Below are 23998 nucleotides of genomic sequence, written 5' to 3' on the forward strand. Positions count from 1 at the left end.
TCTGATCAACACAGTTCCTCCACCACTTTCAAGCCAGAAACTTTGCTAAACAGAACCTGCCCAATTTTCCTCACCTTCCACCTTTTTCTATTCCAGAAGAATTATTGACCAGTCTTGAACACTCGCATAGCTTCTCTACAATTTATAAAACTATTTTAAAGTCTCTTCCTGTCATAAACCCCAGAGTACATTGGGGAAAGGATCTGTCACTTAATATTTCAGAAAAGGAGTGGAAGGTAGCCATGCACAGAATACACTTGAGCTCCATATGTGCAAAGCATTTAGTCATTCAACTCGAAATGTTTTATCAAGCACATTTATCTTGTTTAAAATTTTCCAAAATGTTTCAAGGGAAAGATTAAACCTGTGAACGTTGCAATCTAGCTCCAGCCTCACTGGGCCCCATGTTCTGGGTGTATACCAAATTAACAACATTTTGGACAAAAGTCTTTGCATGCTTCTCAGACAGATTTGGTGTCGCAATCACTTCTAACCCATCAACAGCTGTGTTTGGTGTATTCCAAGATGCCCTTTTAATGGAGAAGGACAAACAAACTGTAAATTCCTTTACTAAACTACTACCATGTAGACTTATCTTGCTCAACTGGTAGAATCCCACCCCACCACCCAACTCAGTGGGTAACTGATATTCTATACTACTTCAAATTGGAAAAAAATGTCACTTACAGGATATATTCAAAACGTTTTTAGATATGGCAGGATGTAATTAATAACATTTTAGAATGAGCTTCAATTTCGTAGAAAAGGATACCCTTCTTTTCTTTCTCCTTTTTATAGAGTAGCTTTGGTTGCTGGCTGCTCTCTTTCTCTTGGGTGGGGGGTTGAATTTTGCTTTGATTTGTTAAATTTGACTTGACTTTATGAACCATTATCTGTTTTTAGTAAAACTCAATAAAAATATATTAAAACAAGATTGTTCAGTTTATTCTCATATAACTCTTTTCTCTGAAGATTTGCAAATATAAAGCAAAAACATAAAAATATGTCACTAAGCAACTTTTACATGCAAACTACATTTTTACAAAAATACCTGTATATTAATACACTTAATGTTATATGGTCAATCATGAGTTAAATAGTCATACGGTACATTCTAGTCTTGTCATGAACTTGGCAGAATCTGTTTCAATTAATTGGGGTCTAGAAATAGAATAGTTTGAACTACCTGCAAATGAAGATCTGGGGCCTCATGTATAAACGGTACGTACGCACAGAAATGTTGCGTAAGAACTTTTCCACGTTCAAATTGCGATGTATAAAACCTACACTTGGCGTAAAGCCACGCACTTTTCCACGGTACCTCATACCTTGTCGTACGCAAGTTCTCCGACAGAAGACGCGGGCACGTGCGTTAGTTTTCACACTGACCGGGATTTATGTAAAGGAAGAACGTGGAAGTTGGAGTACGCACAGATTCCTGCATCTGGATTTTTTTGTGTGTAAGCACATTTCGGCTTTTGTGCTTATGTCATGTTATAGTGCGAATTCTACGCATGGCGTTATGCAGGAGGCCCCTGAAGTAGATGTTTCTGCTTGAAATCAATGGATGTTTAAGGACAACTAGTTGACACTCATATAGCTTTTTACCTTATTGAAACAGTATCAATGGGAAAATTATTTGATTGTTAAATGCATATGAATGAAAGTTAGCATTATATCAAGTACTATTACATTAAGGTATCAGAGAAAAAGAGGGAAACTAGAATGTTGCATAAAAAAATGTCATCAGACCTCTGTACATCTTGAAAGTCAGAATTTATATTTAAAAGCTCTGTGTGTACATTGTATTCATTGCCTTTGGTCTTTAATATATCATTTGTCAAATGTAATTGCTGTCTGCAACAGACTTTTCAATCAATAAGTCTTTAATTTTGTTGGTAGATATGGTCAAAAAATAAACACAACTATAAAGTATTAAGCAGTATTGAGAGAAAGAATTAAAGACTACAATTTAGTAAAACTTCTGGATAAGACAGTATTTACATGAAAGAAAGGAGTGATTATACTCTGTGTGTGTGTTGTAGTGGGGATAACAGAGCATAGAGACTTGAATAGACTGACAAGTGTAGAAAGTCGGTCATTATCCAACCTGCTATATCCTAACACAGGGTCATGGAGGTCTGCTGGAGCCAATCCCAGCCAACATAGGATGCAAGGCAGGAACAAATCCCGGGCAGAAAGTATTAGTGTTAGTAATGGGGCATTATAACTAAGAGGGAAAGAGAGAAATGGAGGGGACAGGAGAACATGATCCTAAATAGTGAAGGGAGAGAGAGGTATCATAGACATACTGCTATTTTGCCACATTACCAAGGCTGAGGCAGTGCAGAACAATGGAATAGGTGAGGCTGCTTCTAGCATTCATCCTGTTGAGTTGTTGCACAGTGTATAAATTGCCCAAATGCAAATCCTTGACTTTAGCCACACTACCAATGATAAACTATAAAATTCCAATATGAAACCAAACTTGTAGTTCAAGACTATGGCAGTTAGAAGATAAACACTGAGGTGTTACAACAAGCTTAAAAGATTATCTTATTCACAAAAATGTGTGCACCAGTAGTAAATTTAAATTTGGAGATGAAAATAACAAAATGCACAAAAAAGTTCCAGGAAAAAGGTTATGAAAAATCAAAAACAGGAAAGTAATTATTAAGTGAAGAACATGGAAATAATATTTAGATATGGTACAGAGAATACCACAAACCAAAACCTAAAAAACTAATTCTTTCTCTCCCATTAAAATATAAAAGTTTTAAAGAGCAAATTCTAAATGTGACAAGAAAGGAGGATTAACTCCAATTGCTATCGTTCTTAAAGAGATATCAAAAACAAGCCACTCCTTTTAACCTAGTTTCTTGTTCAAACTATTCCACATCTAACAATCAAACATTCAATAGCCCCCTTGTTCTGTTGTGCAAGCATTTATATTCGGTCACCCATGCCCAATTACTCAATAAATTGTAACTGGAAAATTCCATTTGGTCAGGGAGCCCAAAGTGGATAAATCAAAATTATGTCTCACAACTAGAAAAGAATAACCATGTTGATGTTTTTCTTCCTGTTTTTCATAGAAAAGTCAGGTTTAAACTGCTAATTTAAAAATTCTTAGCTAATAATCAAACACGCATATGGTCCTAAACCATGATATAAAATAAACTCAATCAATCTGTTATTCTGGTGTGGCTTCCTGGCCTGACTATAACACAAGATTGCAGCTTCCTCACCTAAAATTGTAAGAAAGTTTGAAATATTTACTTAAGTTTTCAAAGGTAAACATATTCATTGTATTTTTAAAACAGATATAATTTGTCTTGCTTTTTAAAAAGTTTTGGTCTCTAACTTTTTTAGGTTGTAACATTCATGGCACATTACAGATAGGTGCAAAATTGTCTTAAATACACAGAGCATGCTGCAATTCTGACTTAATTCTGAATAAAATGATATTAAAATTGAGACAACCCATGAAAACTTGAGCACGCTGTGTTGAATATAAATCAACTGAAGTCATCGGTAAGCTACACAATGAAATTGTGAGGCCTCCACCACATTATTTTGAGCAATTTCATTTTGTTTATATATACAGTATATAAGTGTGTGTGCACTCTTATGTATATAACAGTGTTTGACAAACTCTGGGAAAAGCTATTAGATTAATGGGTATGACCACTGTAAGGAAAGATCAGAGAAACAGAATCTTTTCAGTTTAGGTCAAGTGAGATTAGGAGGTGATATGGCAGAAGTTAGTAGAATGGATGATGACTGTTACTTCAAAACAAGTGCTTCAACTAAGTCATGGAGGCTGTGTATATATAAGCTTAGTAATGGATAATTTCAGACTAAAATTGTTACTGCAGTATATTTGGATAACACTAATTCATGTCAACTTCCATGTTCAGGATACAGCAAAATTGTTGATATGCATTTCTAGAGTATAGTCTCCTTAAGTTATATGCTCCCAAGGTCACACTATGAGTTTTAAGCAAAAGCTGAATTGAAAACCATTTCTTTAAAGTCTAATTTCTAGGCCAGTACACCACACTGCTTGTAAAACATTTCTTCATACAGAAAACAACAGATGGAATAAGTTACCAAGCAGTGTATTAAAACTATATAATTAATTACATTTATATAGAGGTTTTCTAGGAGCTCAAAGTGCTTTACATATCAAATGGGGAGCTACGTCAATGCATAGTATTCACATGGATGATGCAACGGCAGTCATTATTGTATCAGTACACTCATCACACAATAGACATTAGCTGGTGAAATGATAAGAAAGATAGTTAATTAGAGACAGGGAGTTATTAGGAGGTCAGAATGGACGATGCCGTGATGGGCAATTTGAGGTACGCTCTTTTCTTTTCAAAAGATGTCCAGGAATCTTTAATGGCCAAGAGAGGCAGGATCTTGGTTTTACATCTCTTGTAAAGGACAGGTTGTGGTTGTTATTATTATACAGTATTTTGCTTATATTCCTCTAAAATAGTTAATAATTTGTATTATTATAATTACTATCTTTATTAATTAATGTATTTGCTTGTTTGTTTGCTTATTTTGGTAGGCAGCTCTAAATCTGCTTGCCAGCTATAGGACATTTCTCACTTGCAAATGTGGATGATTTCAAATGGGCTTTAAAATCTTTCAAAGTATTTTGCAAATCCACATTGATTGGCAAAGTGCAATATCTATAAAAACAGAACTCTTTGGCAGAGTGTATAGTGAATCTGTGTATGCAGCTAAATTCTGAAATATTGGTCATGGCTGGGCACATAATACAACAAATTCCATTACGGTGAGGATTAATTAACACCCATGGTTATCATGTGTAAAGAGAACCACACCGTAATACAGTATGTGTTGTACATGTGAAAACAAATATTTAAGTGCAGTAACTTTCTTTTATAGTTTTGACTGCATTGCTCAGTACATATAGTAGTGTGAAGTGATCCATTGAACAAATGAGAGAGAGAGAGAGAGAGAGAGCATGAAATTTGCCTTCGTTTTAATGTTACTGTGTTTATTTAATCTGACTCCACTTTACCACCTGCCAAAATCAGACCAAAATTTCAGTTCTCTCCATGTAGTTAACTCACATTATTAACATAAAATCTGATAGACACCAGCTGGTTATAAACTGTGTGACTGGTTTAGTCGTTGCATCTGTTGTAGTCCCTAATACCTTCAGTATATCTATCTCATGTGTCTATTGATTCTGGCCAGCTCTAGAATCTGACGAGTTCTTAGTGGTGTGCTCATCTTGTTTTCAGTTTCATCTTAAAACCTTTCTTTTTTCTTTTCACCCTGATCATTCCAGTAATCTCTTTGTTTATTTATCTAGAAGCAATTAAAGTAAAAAATTATTATTACTTGCTTTTAGCTGTCAACTTTATCAAGGTGACTTGCAACATCTGAGATACAAAAGAAATGCAACCAATTATATTTCCATTTTGAGACAGGCACGTGAAGTGGCCTTGCTCATGGTCACACAGTGTCAGCAGCAGGATTTGAACCCACAATGTAGACTTCTAGTCAAATATTTCAGCATGCTGTAATTTGAATATTAAGAACTGCTCTCTATTTACAAATACATAATATTGTTGAATAGAAAAGAAAAAATAAAACGTACTCATTAAAATGTGATTACCACCAATCTGAAATTTTTGGTGTCACGTTTGCTGCATTAACATACCACCAGTTATTGTTACAGGATTCTTGTTGTAGAGTTTCATTGCAAAAACAAATAATGAAGATGTCTCTTCTTGCAGGATCTTTGATTACCTAGGCTTCTACCACTGATACAGAACAAGGGTGTCCGTAAAGCATTATATAATCATGAGGTTGGCAGAGCTAAGGTCCATGCGTGTCGTTTGGCAACATGTATAATTACTAGGACAGAGGTGTTGTGTTCCTTATTCTACTAATGGATCATTGCCTTGGACATTCATTAGACTTTTAGCTTCTCGCTGCTGCAGGGGTTGGCCTTAGAAAGTCTTTCATGCTTTGAATATGAAGTGTTTTTTCTCTGCTGTCTGTTTTTCTACATGTTTGAGAAAAAGTCAAGAGAAATTAGCTTCATCAGATGTCGGGACATGTACATAATCAAGAATCAATTATCTAGTTGGGGCAAATTGTGGCTCTGTACTAGTCAGATTGGGGAGCATGCACTGGTATAGCACGTTGCTACACCAACCACACTACAATAAAGCATGGGATCCCAGTTGGCAACCCCACAGTCAGAAATTCAATCCAGTCCACACTCTCGAAATGACCATCTATCTGCCAGAGCCAGGTGTTACGTTGGCTTGGTCCATCCACTTCGGTCCTCAGCAAGGAGGATCCTGTGAGTCAGATCACTGCCAGGGAATCACGGCACATGGCCATAGTGTCATAACTGATGCTCCATCACAATGCAGGTAATGTGCCTCATTCAGGACTCCATGAGCACCCAGTCATTCGACACAAAGTCAAAGCAGCGGTACCCAAGGATTCTCGGAAGAGACACAGTACAAATGGAGTCCAGTCTTTGTCCCAGGTCACTGGATTGTGTCCATGTCTTGCAACCATAGAGCATAACAGGGAGCATCACACACCCCTTTTGTAGGGATATCAGGAGCATCACACACCCCTTTCCAGTAACCTCATGAGCCCCACAAACTCTCCTAATCCATCTATTGCCCAAGAGGTCATTAAAGACCTAGGTATTGTGTTTTATCCAGGATACCCACAAGCCCAGATGCTCAGATTCCTTGCTCAGTTTCTCGAGAGCCCCAATCAGAGCCTCCAATGACTCCATGACGATCACAGCATCATCAGAAAAGTCAAGATTAGTGAATCTCTCTTCACCAACAGATGCCCCACAGCCGCTGTCCCCATGACCCTGCTCAACACGCTGTCCAGGCAAGCATTGAACAGAGTAGGAGCAAGAACACACTCCTGATGTACCCCAGAATCAAATGGGAAAAATGCAGAGGTTCTGCCTCCACTCTGCACAGCGCTCGCAGTACCAGTGTACAGGCCGGCCATGATATCCAGCAGCCTCGAGGGGATCCCGTGAACCCTTAGGGTGTCCCACCAGGGTGATAATCTCATTGTACGTAATATCCCAATAACTTAAGTGGACACCTGTTCCTATTCCTCCTCCTCCTCACAAATAAACAATATGTACCACATCATGAATTTTTAAGTCACATACATGTTTTCCCCACAAAAGTTAGAACATAACTGGCTAAGACCATCTTATAGCTTCAAGCTTGAACAACATATTCGGCTTGGATAGTTGTTTAACTATATTCAAAATATATGTGCTACCGATACTACTTTAAAGCTATAAATGATAGAAAAACTAAGACCTGTTAAAGTATCATCTTCTATTTTACAGATATTTGTAATCTTTCCTAAACAGCCAAGTTTTACATTTTTTATCCAAATTAATTTTGCATTTCATGATCTCTGAAATACTTTTGCTGAGACTCTATTTTACAGTCCAAAAATAAGACTAAATAATGCTTCTTAAGGTTTTCACTTGTTTTAAGGAGAGTCACTGGAAAAGACAGACACCTGTAAGATGCATTGTGGCTACGAATTCTTATTGCAAGCAACCTTGTAAATGCCTGTTTTGGCTGTGACCTTCTAAATTGTTCTTTTTAGTAATTTAAGTTTGTTATTACTAATATTGTTATGTTTAGTTAAAGAATGAAACAAAATTGATGGTTGCTAAGATAAATGTTTGGGGCAGTTGGAGTGTTTCTCCTGAATTCATAAGCTGGCAAAGACGATTTCAAAATCAACAAGGAATATGCAAATCTTTCTCTTCTGATTAATGAGAATAGCACTTACTTACATATTCTATATAGATAAGTTGCTCTACATATTGAGGTGGAAAACATGAAAAGAAAATAACTAAAATGTTGTAAATTGTTACTGATTTCTGTCATAAATTAGTTAACGTTTATTTTATGCATAGAGTTAATAGTGCTGTTAAAAGCATTGCCGGACAACATTAATTAAACAAACTAATGTTAGATGTTCTAATGAGTACAAAATATTGTAATAGTTCTTTTGATTCAAGCGTAGTTGATAGTGACAATTTCAGCAATGAGTTAAAGGAGACAAAAGATTATGCATAATAACTATTTTGGAGGAGATTGCTCATAATGGAAATAAATTAGTTTTTTTCTCATTGTGGTCACCTACTGTAAGTACAATATAATTTCCCCCAACCTATTTAAAATAAAACCTCCATATAAAATTTTTGAGCTGAACTGCAAACTTTGCAGTTAATTATTACCAGACGGCTATGTAAGTCATTGTATTCTGTCACTTGGTTCACTCCCCACGGCTGTTTATACTTTTTTATACATTTAGCTTTTTTACAGCATTCATGGGAAAAGTAAATTTTATGTAGTATCTTGCTTATCTTTTCAAGCAATGGAATCATTTCTAAGCCCAAAAAGTATCAATTGTAGTAGTCACATCTTCAGCTATTTAAGAAATCAGAAGTGCACATTAGCCACTATTAATAACAAACAAATAATAAAGTTTTTTGTATTTAATAGCAGACTTAGTTAAAACAAAACATTTTAGATTATTGTGCAGTGCAGAGGAATGAGGTGAAACGCTTAATCTACAACCTCATGTGAACAAGACAGTGGTGATCAGTGTTGTTGTAAAGGCCTCATAATGTTTGTTTGAAGCTGATTGCAACATGGTGTGAACGTTACCCGGGCACAGACAGGCAGACATGTTGTTTTTCACCCACCACACGTTTATTATATACAATATTTGCAATGTTCAAAGTGCACCACAAACCCCCAAAGTCCTGGCCACACAATGCCTTCTTCAGACCGCCTCCACACTCTCTTCTACTGCTTAGTCCTTCTTCCACCCGACTCCAGCCTCGAATGAAGGGAGGCGGGCCGTTTTATCCTTACCCGGATATGCTCCAGGTGCTCCCCGGCAATCACCCGCCGACACGCCCCTGTGTGGCGGAAGTGCCGGCTGCATCCCCGGAAGCACTCTGGGTGTCCCTGCTCTTCTTCCCCCATCCCCCAGCCAAGCACTTCCTGGTGTGGCGGAAGTGCTGAGTTCCAGGGCTCCAAAGGCATGGGGGCGACCACGGGCCCCTACCGAGTGGAGCGTCAAAGCTCTGTACCCGTGGCCCCCAAAGGAACCAGGGCGGTCACCCCCAGATGGTCTGGGGAAGGCGCAAGCCCTCCTCCAGTCCTCCTGGGCGTCCCGGCCGGGTCGCCACCCCAGCCACCTCTGACAATGGTGAATTCCCTTAGATTTTTATAGCTTGTTAGCCTTCAAGCTGTCTATATATTCAGCTTACTTTCTTCCTGAAAGCATTCAACTATGCCCTGAAGTATTGCATCAAATTAACCTTGAGGTTTTCCAATTTCCCATGTAATTATTTACCCTATGGCTTGTGTCTTTCCTTTTGATCATTTTATTAATTCATTTCACATCCAGATTCTTAAGCATTGTTGACATGTGAATAGTTTTATGTTTTTATATATGTAAATTGCTTGGATATTTTTTTTTTTTTTTTTTACTCACATGGCCCTTGACATACAAATACCTATTGCCATCTTTCTAGTTTAGAGTTTAGATTTGCTGCAAGCCATTATAGTTACAATGACACAGTGTCATTGTTCTCTAAATTAGATGATTCTTTCATACTGTTTCGCTCCTTTTTTGTGACTACTACATGAAGCGTCTCTGTCTGGATGTTAGTCATTTTTGTACTTTATAATCCATGAGTAGTTACACTGGTCCTTGATGATTCATATAATTCTGAAAATGTGTGTCTGTCAGGTACCCAAATGACATTAGTGTGTTGTTTCAAATTGAATTAATTATTCTTTTATTCAGCATCCTAGATACTTTTTTTTTTTTTTAAATAACAAGATTCTTTCTTTCTTTTCCTAACTATTACAATTGGCATCAAAAATACTTCTGTGTTGTAGTATGTCACGGGTGTCCTTGTATCCTTCTGTGTGACTTACTGGCCACGCGTCTCCTCCATATGTAATGTGGGTCATTTCCGTGTGTGAATATGTAAAGCTTTGTGTGCATTATGTTTATGTCTCTGTGAGATTTTTTAGGGTGACTGCCTGCCTGTCATTTTGTGTACGGTTTGCCTGCCTTATATCTTTTTGTGTCTTCCTCTTCTTATCTGCATGCTTCATGCTGGGGTCTGTCTGACTACTTTATATCTGTCTGCCCATGCCACTGTTTTTCACTGTCTCACTTTCTGGTGCCACACCTTCATTCATTCTAGATGTGATTGCACTCAGACAAATGAAAAGTAAGTACCACCATTTTACTGTTGATTTGTTCTCTGCACCTCTGACGTCATTTTCCTGCCTTTCTATGTGTGTTTGTGTGTGTGTGTGTGCAAACATATTCCACTTTGGCTTTGTTTGCTTCAGTCAGTCCTGTTGTTCTGCCTGCTTTCCTCTCAGCAATGCTTCCACCTGCCGTTCTTTTGTAACTGTCCTTCCATGAATATTTCATCATTCTTTATTATAGCTGGTATCCCTTCACTTACTGGCTGCCCTCAGGCCACCTGCTGGTGCCTAAAGTCTTGTCCTGACTTGACTTTGACGCGGTTCAACAGTAATCAATGGTCAAGCAGACTTTGCATAGATATATCTGCACAGGAACAAAAAAAGAGCAGATGAGTTCTTTATCTGTTTTGTTCTCTTGACAACATAATCTGCATTTGGAAGAGAAGACATAGCACTTAAGAAGATGAGATTTTACACTTGGCAATACACTGGTTATTTAGGAAAAAGGCTCCTGCAGTTCTCAACATGCCACTGTTTAATTACTATTGTCTATTTGGTAGACATACTTAGTGAAGATCAGTTTACATTACATTCAGTAATCTGGACACAGTGTCTGTATAGCCTAATTAAAAAGTATTTAATTGTATAATAATGTTAAGATGACCAATGTTATTCCTTGTTTTATTTTGAAATATTTGTCAAACAAGGAATACAGTTTGATCAGTAGTCACACATCTTTGTCTTTGTCACAAAGCCCATAGCCTGTCAGACCAGCTGGCTTGTTCCTATCTATTTCATTTACTTTGTAAAGTTTCTTGTTTTTTTATGTCAGTCATTTCATTGGCTGCTTCAAAAATTATTTTGCATTAGGGTCACACATTTCATGGGTAATCCTTGAATTGGTGTTTGGAGTAATTGTTTCTTGACAATCTGTATTTATAGTGATTTTCTAATTAGCCTGCATTTTCTGTTTGCCGTTGAGAATACATTTGGCACTGAAGGTCAGCACTGTTTATAGCAGGTGACATCCTCAGGTGTTCAGAGGCATGGTACGTGTTTCTAGTCGCATGACGTGATATTTTGTGAAAAAATCTTGCAGTACCTTGTGAAAAGTTTTTAAAATCAGCTGGTTCATGGTTTAAGCCCCTGAATGGTAGGATTTTGTTACAGTTTACCAACTGTGCCCTGCTGCTGTTCAGCTTAGTCATGTGATTCATGGGAGGCGGGAGGAAGCCACAGCTTAAAGCTTTAGAGTTTTCCAGCCTCGCAGTGCCACCCAGAATTATAGCTGATTCCTTTCAATGTGGGCTTCAATACATTCTTACCAGAATTTTATGCAGCAATAGGTAAAGGCACAGGCATTGGCACACACTCATTCTTGGGTGTGTCTAGCCTTTCTGTAGCAGTTTATAAACTCAAATTTTAATGTAGCAAAGTAGCAACAAAAGATGGATAATAGCCACTCATTTTCTGAAGAAACCACGCAGCCTTTCTAACAGGTAAATTTAAAAGTTATACTTATTTCAACCAATAGAATAAAAAAAAAAAATACTTTTAAATAAATAAATCAAGCTGCAAGAAGGCTATGAGATTTATAGTCTCCTGCTGTGCTTCACCAGCAAGAACTTGATGTTCTTCATGTAGTCAAGCTTTTCTTTGGATTTTTTAAGCTGATCTTTGTTGAATTACCCTGATTATATTAGAAATATTATTATTGTCCTATGCAGAAACACAACCATTTTATTTTAGCACTATTGCATTTATGTTCTAAACATTAAAGTGTTTTTTGTTTTTTTTTGCATATGTGTAAATGTGCTGGAATTAACTAATTAAAAAAGCAAAAATAATATTTGTATGATTGCTCTAGAAATATTTGATTGTCTGTTAAGGTGGAAAGTGTTGTTTCAGGGCATTCTCTGTGGCAATTGTTCTTTGAAATATACCATTACAAGCAGCATTTGTTACTGATAATGTATCAGCAAGGAAGTAGGTATTAGTATATCTAATTTAAAATTTTCATTTAAATAATAATTATAATAATGATAATTTGAGGTGGGGAAAAAAGTAAAGCACCTAAAAGAAAACAATGACAGACAACTGTTCTTATTAAATAAAAAAAATGTACTAATATATGTTGCACTCATTAGGATATGCGCTCCATTTATTCATTCTCAAGTGTATTTATTCTGTTTGTTTTTTCTATTAAATTTTATGCCCATCAGCTCAGTATATACAAATTTATTAAAATGCTTCCAATCTTTTTTCTGTGGATATGAGTTTAATTCCACCTTGAAGTGTTATTTTAATTCTACACGTTAAAATATTTAATATATTTTTAAGTAGCAGCAGCAGTATAGGTGATTTGAAAGTGTCTGTAAATGAATGTCTTAGTTTGTCATTTACTCTATGAATTAAACTGTATATACATTTCTTTGTAATTTAGTGCCAGAACACTATTTTTTTTACTCACTTTTGATAATTACATGCACTGAAAAAACAATCTTTTAATGGTATACTGTACATTTGTTTTTAATAAAGAATATTGATGTCAATTTCTTTTAAGCAACAGGCTGATTCTGTTTTTTAGTCCATGTATTTAACTATGTTACCAGTGTTTTACAATCTGTAATTACTGAAAAAATTAAGCACTTTTTGAAAAATGGATTGATGAATGTCACTTCAGGATTAATATCTGACCAGAGTATGTACTTGTGTATGTGTGTGTGTGTGTGTGTGTGTGTGTGTGTGTGTGTGTATGTGTTTTGCTTTCCAACAAAATGTGATTTGTCTTACATAGTGTTACAGAAAATGTTTACAGAAATTCAAATAAGTGATTTTATGTGTTTTACTTATAAAAGTTATTTTTAAAAATGTTTACAACTTGTTAATAATTACTAGAATGAATTGTGATATTATTTTAAAATGTATTGTATATCATGTCAGAATAAAAGTTGATCTCCACAGCTTTCCCGATTACCCTGATTTGAATGTGTGACAATTATATCTGTCCTTGCTGTTCTTACCAAAAAATATTACATTGTTAACCAACTCTTTACTGTTTTCCTATTTATTTATTTATTTTGTTGTTTCCTTTCAGGCTCAAAATCATTCAACATGATGTCCCCTACTGGTGATAATTCTGAACTGTTAGCAGAAATTAAGGCAGGGAAAAGCCTGAAGCCAACTCCTCAAAATAAAGGCTACACAACAGTTTTCTCAGGCAGTGGGCAGCCTGTGCACAGTGTGAGTCCTTCACTCTTGTATTTTTTTATTTTTTATGTTTTCTATGTAAATGGTGCAGGAGTTGAAGTGTAAATCCAAATATAGCATTGTGACGACTTCATTAGTAATCTTGCATCAAATCTGTTTCTACTGTTTTGTCTGATACAAAATTATTCTATCAAGTAAACTATTTTTGGGAATACTGGCCATCTTTTGGTTTATGATGATGTGAGTAGCTTAATATTTAAGAGTAAAAATGATTAATATCCGTAATATGCCATCAAATTCTTAAAATGTATATCATATGCTGTAAAATGAATCAGATAATTACTTGTCTCGTCATGTTCAATTATTGAAATGCATCTTTTTACTCCTTTTTGATTGTCATTAGGTAATTATTTTTGCATAGTTACTTTCTGGCAAAGTGTCTTTACATTAAGAGAAAGGGTTAAGTGTGATCTTTTTTTTGTGCCAGATGACGGAATGGAAGAAAATTCAATCCAAGAGAGAGTCGTTATTATTTTCATTCTTTTATGCATAACAGATAAAACATTTTGGACAAGGAATAAGGGCCTACAATGTCTTTTCGGATTTTGCAAATGTGCCCCTGTTTTGTAACATTTCATAATTCCCAACATAATGACTGCGAGTTATATAAGAGCTGAGTAACTGCACATCACTACAAATGTATAATTAAGAGCAACGGAATTATCCTGATTTATTGTAGCTTAAGATTCAAAGTTTCCTTTCTAAAGAAGGATTTGTTACATACTATTTGTAATTATTATGTTAATAAGACCTTTTTTTTTGATGAAATATGTGACAAAAGAATACTTTTAACCTTTGAGACTTTGATTCTTCTTTTTTGACTGAAAGGCACTTCCTAGAGAGAAAATAAGTAGTAATTGAAATGCATTTAGCTAATGAATGAGGATAGTCTGAATTCTGACAGCAAGTGACTATTTTATCTTACACGCTTCTTCCACAAAAAGTTACTACTGCTGTGCTAAATAGGGATGAAGGTCAATATCTGAGAAAAAAAAAAGTTCTCTAATAAATGTACTCAGTTTTGTGTAATTCTCTCTATAAAACTATAGTATTTTAGATGTCACTGTTTACAATTCACCTTCACTTCGGTTTCTATGTATATTATTTTACAGGCTGAGCCACCAGTATCTCCTGCTCCAGTAAGTCCAACAGTTCAGCCGTCATCCCCTAGTGCCAGCCTGCCTGCAACACCCTCTGCTCCACCTTGTGATAGCCTGCCAAGCCTGAAATCCAGTAGTGAGCAGGGTAGCTGTTCTGTGGTAAATGGCTGGGCTGAGTCAAAGATGCCCAATTCTGGTAGTCTGGCAGATGTCGAGTCTTTGGTGCCTACACATGATGAGCAGGGCCGGCCCATCCCTGAATGGAAGAGGCAGGTCATGGTCCGCAAACTGCAGCTCAAGATACAAGAAGAGGAAGAGCAGAAACGCAAGGTATGTGGCCATTATTTTAATTTTCCACTAATTGTATATGTTACATAAAAGTTCATACTACAAAGTCACTGTTCAGGCTGCAGTGATTAAATAGAGGCAGTTTACTATTTACTGTACAGTTTAGCGTAATGTAGTATAGGTTCAGTCTATTCTTGTTGGAGACTTTCATTCTTGTCATGAACCCTTTCACCTCAGTTTTCTTGGAGCCACTTACCACCAGCTTTCTCCTTATTTAGTGCTGATGTAACTCATATCAACAAAATAATTATCATATTTTGAAAATTTCAAAACAGTACTTTCCTCAGTTAATGAAACACATATCCTGTGTAATAGGGTTTTATGCTGCTTAAGCTTCTTTATATACAAATTTTCCTATGCCGCCTTTTGTCTGTAAGATTGTGATTCACAGATGTGTTTCTTCAGTAGAAGTTGAATTTCTGTCAAGGTGCTTTAGATAAGCCTGATTCTGCTTACTTCCCCTTTGTCTACTGCTGCATCTGTATATTGTAACCTGTTTTAATTTCATATCAAAATGCTGTCCCATGTGAAATAATTAGGCTGTATGTGGGCTATTTTTCTGTACATCCATCAGGCATTTTTTTTAAACTTGCAAACACTTTACTTTCAAGTCACCTATCATGTATTGTGTAATATGTACCTGTACATTTTGACACCAGTTCAAACTCAGTAAGGCTAATCTTTGTCAGCCCAAGAACATCGAAAATCTTCATATGAATTTTGCAAAGAATAAACAAAATTACTTTGAACAATCCAGTTATTGCTTTTAAGATATTAAGTACAAGTGATTAAGGCTGGCAAATTGATTATTTTTCTTCTTCATAAAATAATTGTAAATATTTCAAAAATAATTAGTTATTAAAGTACAGAGGTAGAATTACAGCAAATAAACACTTTTTCAAAAACTTAAAACATAATGCCAATAACAGCTTTACAGCTTTTACTGGGAAAGAAAGCCCTATCATCACTTGAGGGGTCTGATGTCTTCCAGATAACAATCTGTGACCGCGCCATTTATAAACACTTATGCTTTAAAAAAAGAATAGCAACTATCTTCTGAAATACACTGAAAGCAAAAGGTTACAAATTCAATAGACAAATTATGGGACTGCACAGTGGTTATTGACAGTCTTGCTGCTTGACATCTTGGTTTATATCCGACAACTGCTCACTGTCACTGTAGAGTTTGCATGGTAACTTCCGATGTGTGCATTTGTTTTCCTCCCACATTCCCAGAGATCTATGTGTTAGGTTAATTGAAAGTTCCTACTTTTCACAGATGATGCTGGGATAGGTTCTGCCAATCTGCAATCCTCAATTTAATTACAGTGTATCCGGAAAGTATTCACAGCACATCACTTTTTCCACATTTTGTTACGTTACAGCCTTATTCCAAAATGGATTAAATTCATTTTTTCCTCAGAATTCTACACACAACACCCCATAATGAAAATATGAAAAAGTTTACCTGAGGTTTTTGGAAATTTATTAAAAATAAAAAAACTGAGAAATCACATGTACAGTCATGTGAAAACATTAGGACACCCTTTGAAAGCATGTGGTTTTTTGTAACATTTTTAATAAATGGTTATTTCATCTCTGTTTCAACAATACAGAGAGATTAAAGTAATCCAACTAAACAAAGAAAACTGAAGAAAAGTCTTTTCAAGATCTTCTGTAAATGTCATTCTACAAAAATGCCTATTCTAACTGAGGAAAAAGATAGGACACCCTTGCCCCTAATAGCGAGTGTTACCTCCTTTGGCTGAAATAACTGCAGTGAGACGGTTCTTGTAGCCATCTACCAGTCTTCGACATCGGTCTGAGGAAATTTTACCCCACTCCTCAATGCAGAACTTTTTCAGCTGTGAGATGTTTGAGGGTTTCTTGCACGTACAGCCCTTTTCAAGTCACCCCACAGCATCTCAATGGGATTCAAATCTGGACTTTGACTTGGCCATTCCAGGACTCTCCATTTCTTCTTTTTCAGCCAATCTTTGGTTGATTTACTAGTATGTTTTGGGTCATTGTCATGTTGCATGGTCCAGTTCCGCTTCAGCTTTAATTTTCTAACTGATGGTCTCACATGTTCTTCAAGCACCTTCTGATACACAGTAGAATTCATCGTGGATTCTATGATGGTGAGCTGACCAGGTCCTGCTGCAGCAAAGCAGCCCCAAACCATGACACTTCCACCTCCATGCTTCACAGTTGGTATGAGGTTCTTTTCTTGGAATGCTGTGTTTGGTTTACGCCAAACATGTCCTCTGCTGTTGTGTCCAAATAATTCAATTTTGGACTCATCTGTCCAAAGAACATTATTCCAGAAGTCCTGGTCTTTGTCAACTTTATCTCTGGCAAATGTCAGTCTGGCCTCGATGTTTCTCTTGGAAAGCAAAGGTTTCCTCCTTGCACACCTCCCATGCAAGTTAAACTTGTACAGTCTCTTTCTGATTGTAGAGGCATGTACTTCTACATCAACAGTAGCCAGAGCCTGCTGTAGTTCTCGAGATGACACTTTAGGGTTTTGGAGACCTCTTTTAGCATCTTGCGGTCTGCTCTTGGGGTGAACTTGCTGGGGCGACCAGTCCTGGGCATGTTGGCAGTTGTTTTGAAAGCCCTCCACTTGTAGACTATCTTCCGGACAGTGGAATGGCTGATTTCAAAATCTTTTGAGATCTTTTAAATCCCTTCCCAGACTCATAGGCTGCTACAATCTTTTTTCTGAAGTCCTCTGACAGCTCTTTTGTTCTCACCATGGTGCTCACTCTCACTTCAACAGTCAGGAGCACACCAAACTAAATGTCTGAGGTTTAAATAGGGCAAGCCTCATTCAACATGCAGAGTAACGATCTACTAATTATGTGCACCTGGTGTGATATACCTGTGTGAGATCTGAGCCAATTTAAGAGGGAATACATGTGAGGGTGTCCTATCTTTTTCCTCAGTTAGAATAGGCATTTTTGTAGAATGACATTTACAGAAGATCTTGAAAAGACTTTTCTTCAGTTTTCTTTGTTTAGTTGGATTACTTTAATCTCTCTGTATTGTTGAAACGGAGATGAAATAACCATTTATTAAAAATGTTACAAAAAACCACATGCTTTCAAAGGGTGTCCTAATGTTTTCACATGACTGTACATAAGTATTCACAGCCTTTGCCATGAAGCTCAAAATTGAGCTCAGGTGCATCCTGTTTCCCCTGATCATCCTTGAGATGTTTCTGCAGCTTTATTGGAGTCCACCTGTGGTAAATTCAGTTGATTGGACATGATTTGGAAAGGCACACACCTGTCTATATAAGGTCCCACAGTTGACAGTTCATGTCAGCGCACAAACCAAGCATGAAGTCAAAGGAATTGTCTGTAGACCTCCGAGACAGGATTGTCTCGAGGCACAAATCTGGGGAAGGTTACAGAAAGATTTCTGCTGCTTTGAAGGTCCCAATGAGCACAGTGGCCACCATCATCCGTAAGTGGAAGAAGTTCGAAACCACCAGGACTCCTAGAGCTGGCTGGCCATCTAAACTGAGCGATCGGGGGACAAGGGCCTTAGTCAGGGAAGTGACCAAGAACCCGATGGTCACTCTGTCAGAGCTCCAGAGGTCCTCTGTGGAGAGAGGAGAACCTTCCAGAAGGACAACCATCTCTGCAGCAATCCACCAATCAGGCCTGTATGGTAGAGTGGCCAGACGAAACCCACATCTTAGTAAAAGGCACATGGCAGCCTGCCTGGAGTTTGCCAAAAGGCACCTGAAGGACTCTCAGACCATGAGAAACAAAATTCTCTGGTCTGATGAGACAAAGAATGAACTCTTTGGTGTGAATTGGAGGAAAACAGGCACTGCTCATCACCAGGCCAATATCATCCCTACAGTGAAGCATGGTGGTGGCATCATCTTGCTGTGGGGATGTTTTTCAGCAGCAGGAACTGGGAGACTAGTCAGGATAAAGGGAAAGATGACTGCAGCAATGTACAGAGACATCCTGGATGAAAACCGGCTCCAGAGCGCTCTTGACCTCAGACTGGGGCGACGGTTCATCTTTCAGCAGGACAACGACCCTAAGCACACAGCCAAGATATCAAAGGAGAGGCTTCAGGACAACTCTGTGAATGTCCTTGAGTGGCCCAGCCAGAGCCCAGACTTGAATCTGATTGAACATCTCTGGAGAGATCTTAAAATGGCTGTGCACCGACGCTTCCCATCCAACCTGATGGAGCTTGAGAGGTGCTGCAAAGAGGAATGGGCGAAACTGGCCAAGGATAGGTGCGCCAAGCTTGTGGCATCATATTCAAAAAGACTTCAGGCTGTAATAGCTGCCAAAGGTGCATCGACAAAGTATTGAGCAAAGGCTGTAAATACTTATGTACATGTGATTTCTCAGTTTTTTTATTTTTAATAAAAAAGTAAACTTTTTTCACGTTGTCATTATGGGGTGTTGTGTGTAGAATTCTGAGGAAAAAATGAATTTAATCCATTTTGGAATAAGGCTGTAACATAACAAAATGTGGAAAAGTGATGCACTGTGAATACTTTCTGGATGCATTGTAAATGGATTTGAGAATGTTATGTTACAATTAAAAATAATATATAAAGATTGATAGTTTTTTTTTTTTATGTTCTGAATTGTAGAAAAAGGCTGTTCTGAATATCCTGTTAAAGCATCTGTCTATCTCCCTCTTCTCCAGTAAAAGCTGTACTAAAAAGTTTTTTTTCCTCCTTGTTTTTCCTGTGGCTATATGATCCCAATCTGCTACTAGCAGCAACAGCTCACCAGTATTCAGTACTCAGTTTATCCTGTGACACTCTGCATTATTCTAGCTCTAACCTCTGTATTTAGTTGTTAAACAGAAAAAGATTCAACGGGTTCAACAAAGTTCATCAATTTTAGCTGGGAAGGTTGCAACTTTAAAATGATCTGCTACCATTTGTTTGCTTTTTAATATACCTCACTGATCAGCTGCCATGGCAAATGTACTATACACTTCTCCATTTATTCCCTATTTGTCTAGGTAGTATATATATTTGTTTTGACAGAACATCAGCTTTATATTAAATAAACCTGCAGCAGGTTTAAAGTTATTAAGAAATCTTATTTCACAATTTCATCTAAATTTTCTGAAACCCAGGGTTGTTTAAACCAATATTGATTTATGTTGATTGGTGACTAGCCCTTTGTATTAGAATTGAAATAATTCCCTTTTATTGTCTGCCTCTATCATGCTGTCTTTTTATATATTTTAAGAGTCTGGGCTAAAATAAATTATTTTGCTAAACAGCATGCCTGTAAGGCGTTGCATGCAAATGTATAGTTTATTCCTAAATATTAAACTGACTTTTCAGAATAATAAAGATTCAGTCTATAATTCTTGTCATTTAACTCAGCCAATTACTAGGGTTCAAGGGAATTCTAGGACTGACCTTCGTAAAGGGATTTAGTTAGATTTTTTGATGTCCTTCCAAGATGCATTTTTTGTCTTCTGGAATTGTTTCTCATAGTTGTGTAGACTTTCTAACAATGAAAAAATATCTGCTAATTGGACTTCCTTATTAATTGAAACACTATTATCCTATTGTTGATGCTTTTTTAATTGGATGATTTACTGTTCTCCTATTTCTTAGACTTTTCCAGTCCCCTCCCAGTTCTTTCATCTTTAAAGAATTCACATTATCAGGTCTCAAAAACATTGAAAAATTGTGACGCCTGGCTGAGCACTTTGATAGATCAGAAATGATTTTCTTTGTCAATTATATGGTCAGATGGCTTATTGTGTCAGTGTAAATTTAAAAGGCATGTGCCACTTAAAATATGGCTGTTATGAGCAAAAATGTCGACAATGTTAATTTTTTTTTTCCAAAATCTGGCATCTAATCAAAATACTACAGACTTAAGCTTTAAAAGTAGTTTATAATAAAGAAAAAAATCACTGACTAATTACACATCTGATTATTCTTTCTGTGCAGAAATGATAGAAGCGAGTCTCTTGCTAACAAAGAGAAGAGTTTTCTTAAACTTCCCAACTAGGTTTCCTCATCCTATAGCAAAAGTGTGCATATGAATGTCATAAAAAGTATTAAATTGTGAATAACTGTTTTTGCAATCATGAACACAATAAATACAGTACAGGCCAAAAGTTTGGACACACCTCCTCATTCAATGTGTTTTCTTTATTTTCATGACCATTTACATTGGTAGATTCTCACTGAAGGCATCAAAACTATGAATGAACACATGTGGAGTTAACAAAAAAATGTGAAATAACTGAAAACATGTTTTATATTCTAGTTTCTTCAAAATAGCCACCCTTTGCTCTGATTACTGGTTTTATTTCAGGTGACTGACTACCTGTTTTAGCTCATCGAAAGAATGCCAAGAGTGTGCAAAGCAGTAATCGGAGCAAAGGGTGGCTATTTTGAACGAACTAGAATATAAAACATGTTTTCAGTTATTTCACATTTTTTTGTTAAGTACATAACTCCACATGTGTTCATTCATAGTTTTGATGCCTTCAGTGAGAATCTACCAATGTAAATGGATTAGATACAAAATTAAGAATACATTTAATTAAAATTTAAAATGTTACATAATTTATTATATATTATGCAGTATTGTTTTAAATCAATTTAACATGAACATATTTAGTCAATCTAATATTTTAAACATTAAAAAAAAAACATATTCCTTGACTTGCATATAATTCCTCTATTTTTCACCACTTTTTTTTTTTTTTTCCATCCAAAATATCTTTTGGTGGTCTTCTATTTGCACACATCATCCAGTCTGCTATCATACTGACATCCCAAGTCTCTGATATCCTGATGGAGTCTTTCATCCTGCTGTTTTTCACTACACCAAGATTTCCAGGGAAATATTCTAAATGCAAATCCAAAAAGTATCTTTGTAAACTCATGTTACCATCCAGTTCCTTAAACTTAATTAGTATTTCCAAGACCTGAAATTTTAATTTGAGATGGGTGAAAAACTGAAATACCATACAGAAACTGTTTTAAAAATTTACATGGAACATTACTTCCTCCTGTTGCAGCATTTGTAGTTGATATTTCACATAGAATGGGAGTGTAATTTTGTTTGATATGCACAGAATATGCATGCATGGAATAGTATAGGTTAGCAGTCAACAGAAAATGACAAAACTAGTTAACGTTTTGTAACCTGTGTGGCAAACAGTGGGCTCTTGTGGCTTTGCAAATTATACCTACTGAAAATGTAATCATTTAATAAACAGTCTTTTTTAAGAAAATGTTGTTTTAATGCAAGCTATAGTAGTAGAAAAGTTATGACCTTGAAAACTGCTAAAAAAAAAAGATTCACAAACAAGATATTTCTGATTGTAAGCCAAAGAGTAACCAGTTTGCTAGTAACAAAGGGTCCCTTCATGGCATTCTTGGCAAGCAAATATTTCCATCTAGAAAATAAATACTTATAAGAACACAATGACCATTCAGTCAATCAAACTTGTATGATTATCCAAGTTGCCTCTCATGTATTTTATAACTTCTCATGCTATTTCCTTCAAGTGTATTCTAACGCTCCTTGAAGACACCAACTAATTCCAACTCATATGTTTATATATTTCACTATATGATGCTAAAATCTATGTTCAGAAAATAAATGGATGGATGTTCCGTTAGGCAAGTGTTTCTGATGTGCATGACAATTTCCAAACATAAGAAACATGTCAATTCCCCAATGTCAACATAAAGTGGTGGCACTCTGGCTAAAGAATCCTGTACTTGTAACTGGAGGGTTGCCAGTTTGCATGCCGACAGTTGCAGAAGGAATGCTACTCTGCAGGGCCCTTGAGCAAAGCCCTTAATCTGCAGTTGTTCCTGGGGCACTGTACGAATAGCTAATACTGTGCTCTGACACAAACCTTCTATGCGTGTTCCAGTGAATACACTGGGGTATGCGAAAAATGACAAATTCCTAAAGCAAGAAATTGCATGTGGCAGATAAGGTGAATTATTATAAATACAGTAGGAAAGGTATGTCTAGTATCCACTACTGTACTGCTGCAGATTTACTACACATCCTTCGTGCGACATGTTTTGAAACAGCCACCAACATACAGCCCAACATTACAATTAGGACAGTACAGACGTGTTTCTTTTCACACTTATATTTCTTTCTGTTCCTTGTACATAAGATGGCAGAATGCCAGTGCCCGATTCTCACAATGAACACACCCATTATTGTAGGCTACCACAGTGCAAAGCTTAGTGACTTCCACATCTCCCTTGACATGAACATTAAATGTTGTTGCGTTGTGAATAGTGCATAGAGGGGCTAAAGTCTTTCTTGTTCTTGCATTTGATCACAATCATTTTGCCTTTTTGCCATGCAGATACAAATTTACCACACAAATCACTGCGGTTTGGTGTTGCAGTAATGTTTACATCTCTTTCACTATCCATATCAATGTCTGATGACCGAATTGCATTGTAATCACTGCTGCTTAAATCGACTAATGCTTCAGATTCAAGTTTGTTTTAAAACTGTCTTTATAGCTTATCAAATACACACTATTATGTTTTGGTTGGTTGAAGGCTCCTCCCCACCTAGTAATATGGTTGAGTTAACTTAGAGTTACCATAACATGGCAAAACACATTGAAATACTGTATATATTGATGGTTAAGTTCTCCCACAGATCAGTCAAGACTTGATTTTACATAATAAATTTCTGGTATTTTATAATGTCAGTCATATAAGTCGAATGCAAAAAACTCTATTGGTACAAGGGATTATGATATACTAACACCCACCTGAGAGAGTAACCACAAAGCACACTGCCTTGTTTTTCCTATGTGGGTGCGGCAATGGTGCTCCTAACCCCCTCTGTTGTGCCACACAGTAATACCTAAACTATTCCAAAGCATCACTTGCACTGATTTGTGTTTTTTCTATCTCACACCCTTCATACACCTTTACCGTAAGAGCAC

At 36.6% G+C, this 23998-nt stretch overlaps 1 protein-coding gene across 3 annotated transcripts in view; it reads left to right on the forward strand.

Moving 5' to 3' along the window:
* The window catches only part of espn (espin), a 150325-nt gene that overhangs the window by 101166 nt on the left and 25161 nt on the right, over window positions 1-23998 (forward strand). For all 3 annotated transcript variants that reach the window (XM_039756126.1, XM_039756127.1, XM_039756125.1), the window contains 2 exons: window positions 13414-13559; window positions 14699-15016. In XM_039756126.1, coding sequence (XP_039612060.1) covers window positions 13414-13559; window positions 14699-15016 — 464 coding nt within the window. The remainder of the gene's footprint in view (window positions 1-13413; window positions 13560-14698; window positions 15017-23998) is intronic.

Source organism: Polypterus senegalus, chromosome 6, assembly GCF_016835505.1.
Source record: "Polypterus senegalus isolate Bchr_013 chromosome 6, ASM1683550v1, whole genome shotgun sequence".
Lineage (NCBI taxonomy): Eukaryota > Metazoa > Chordata > Cladistia > Polypteriformes > Polypteridae > Polypterus > Polypterus senegalus.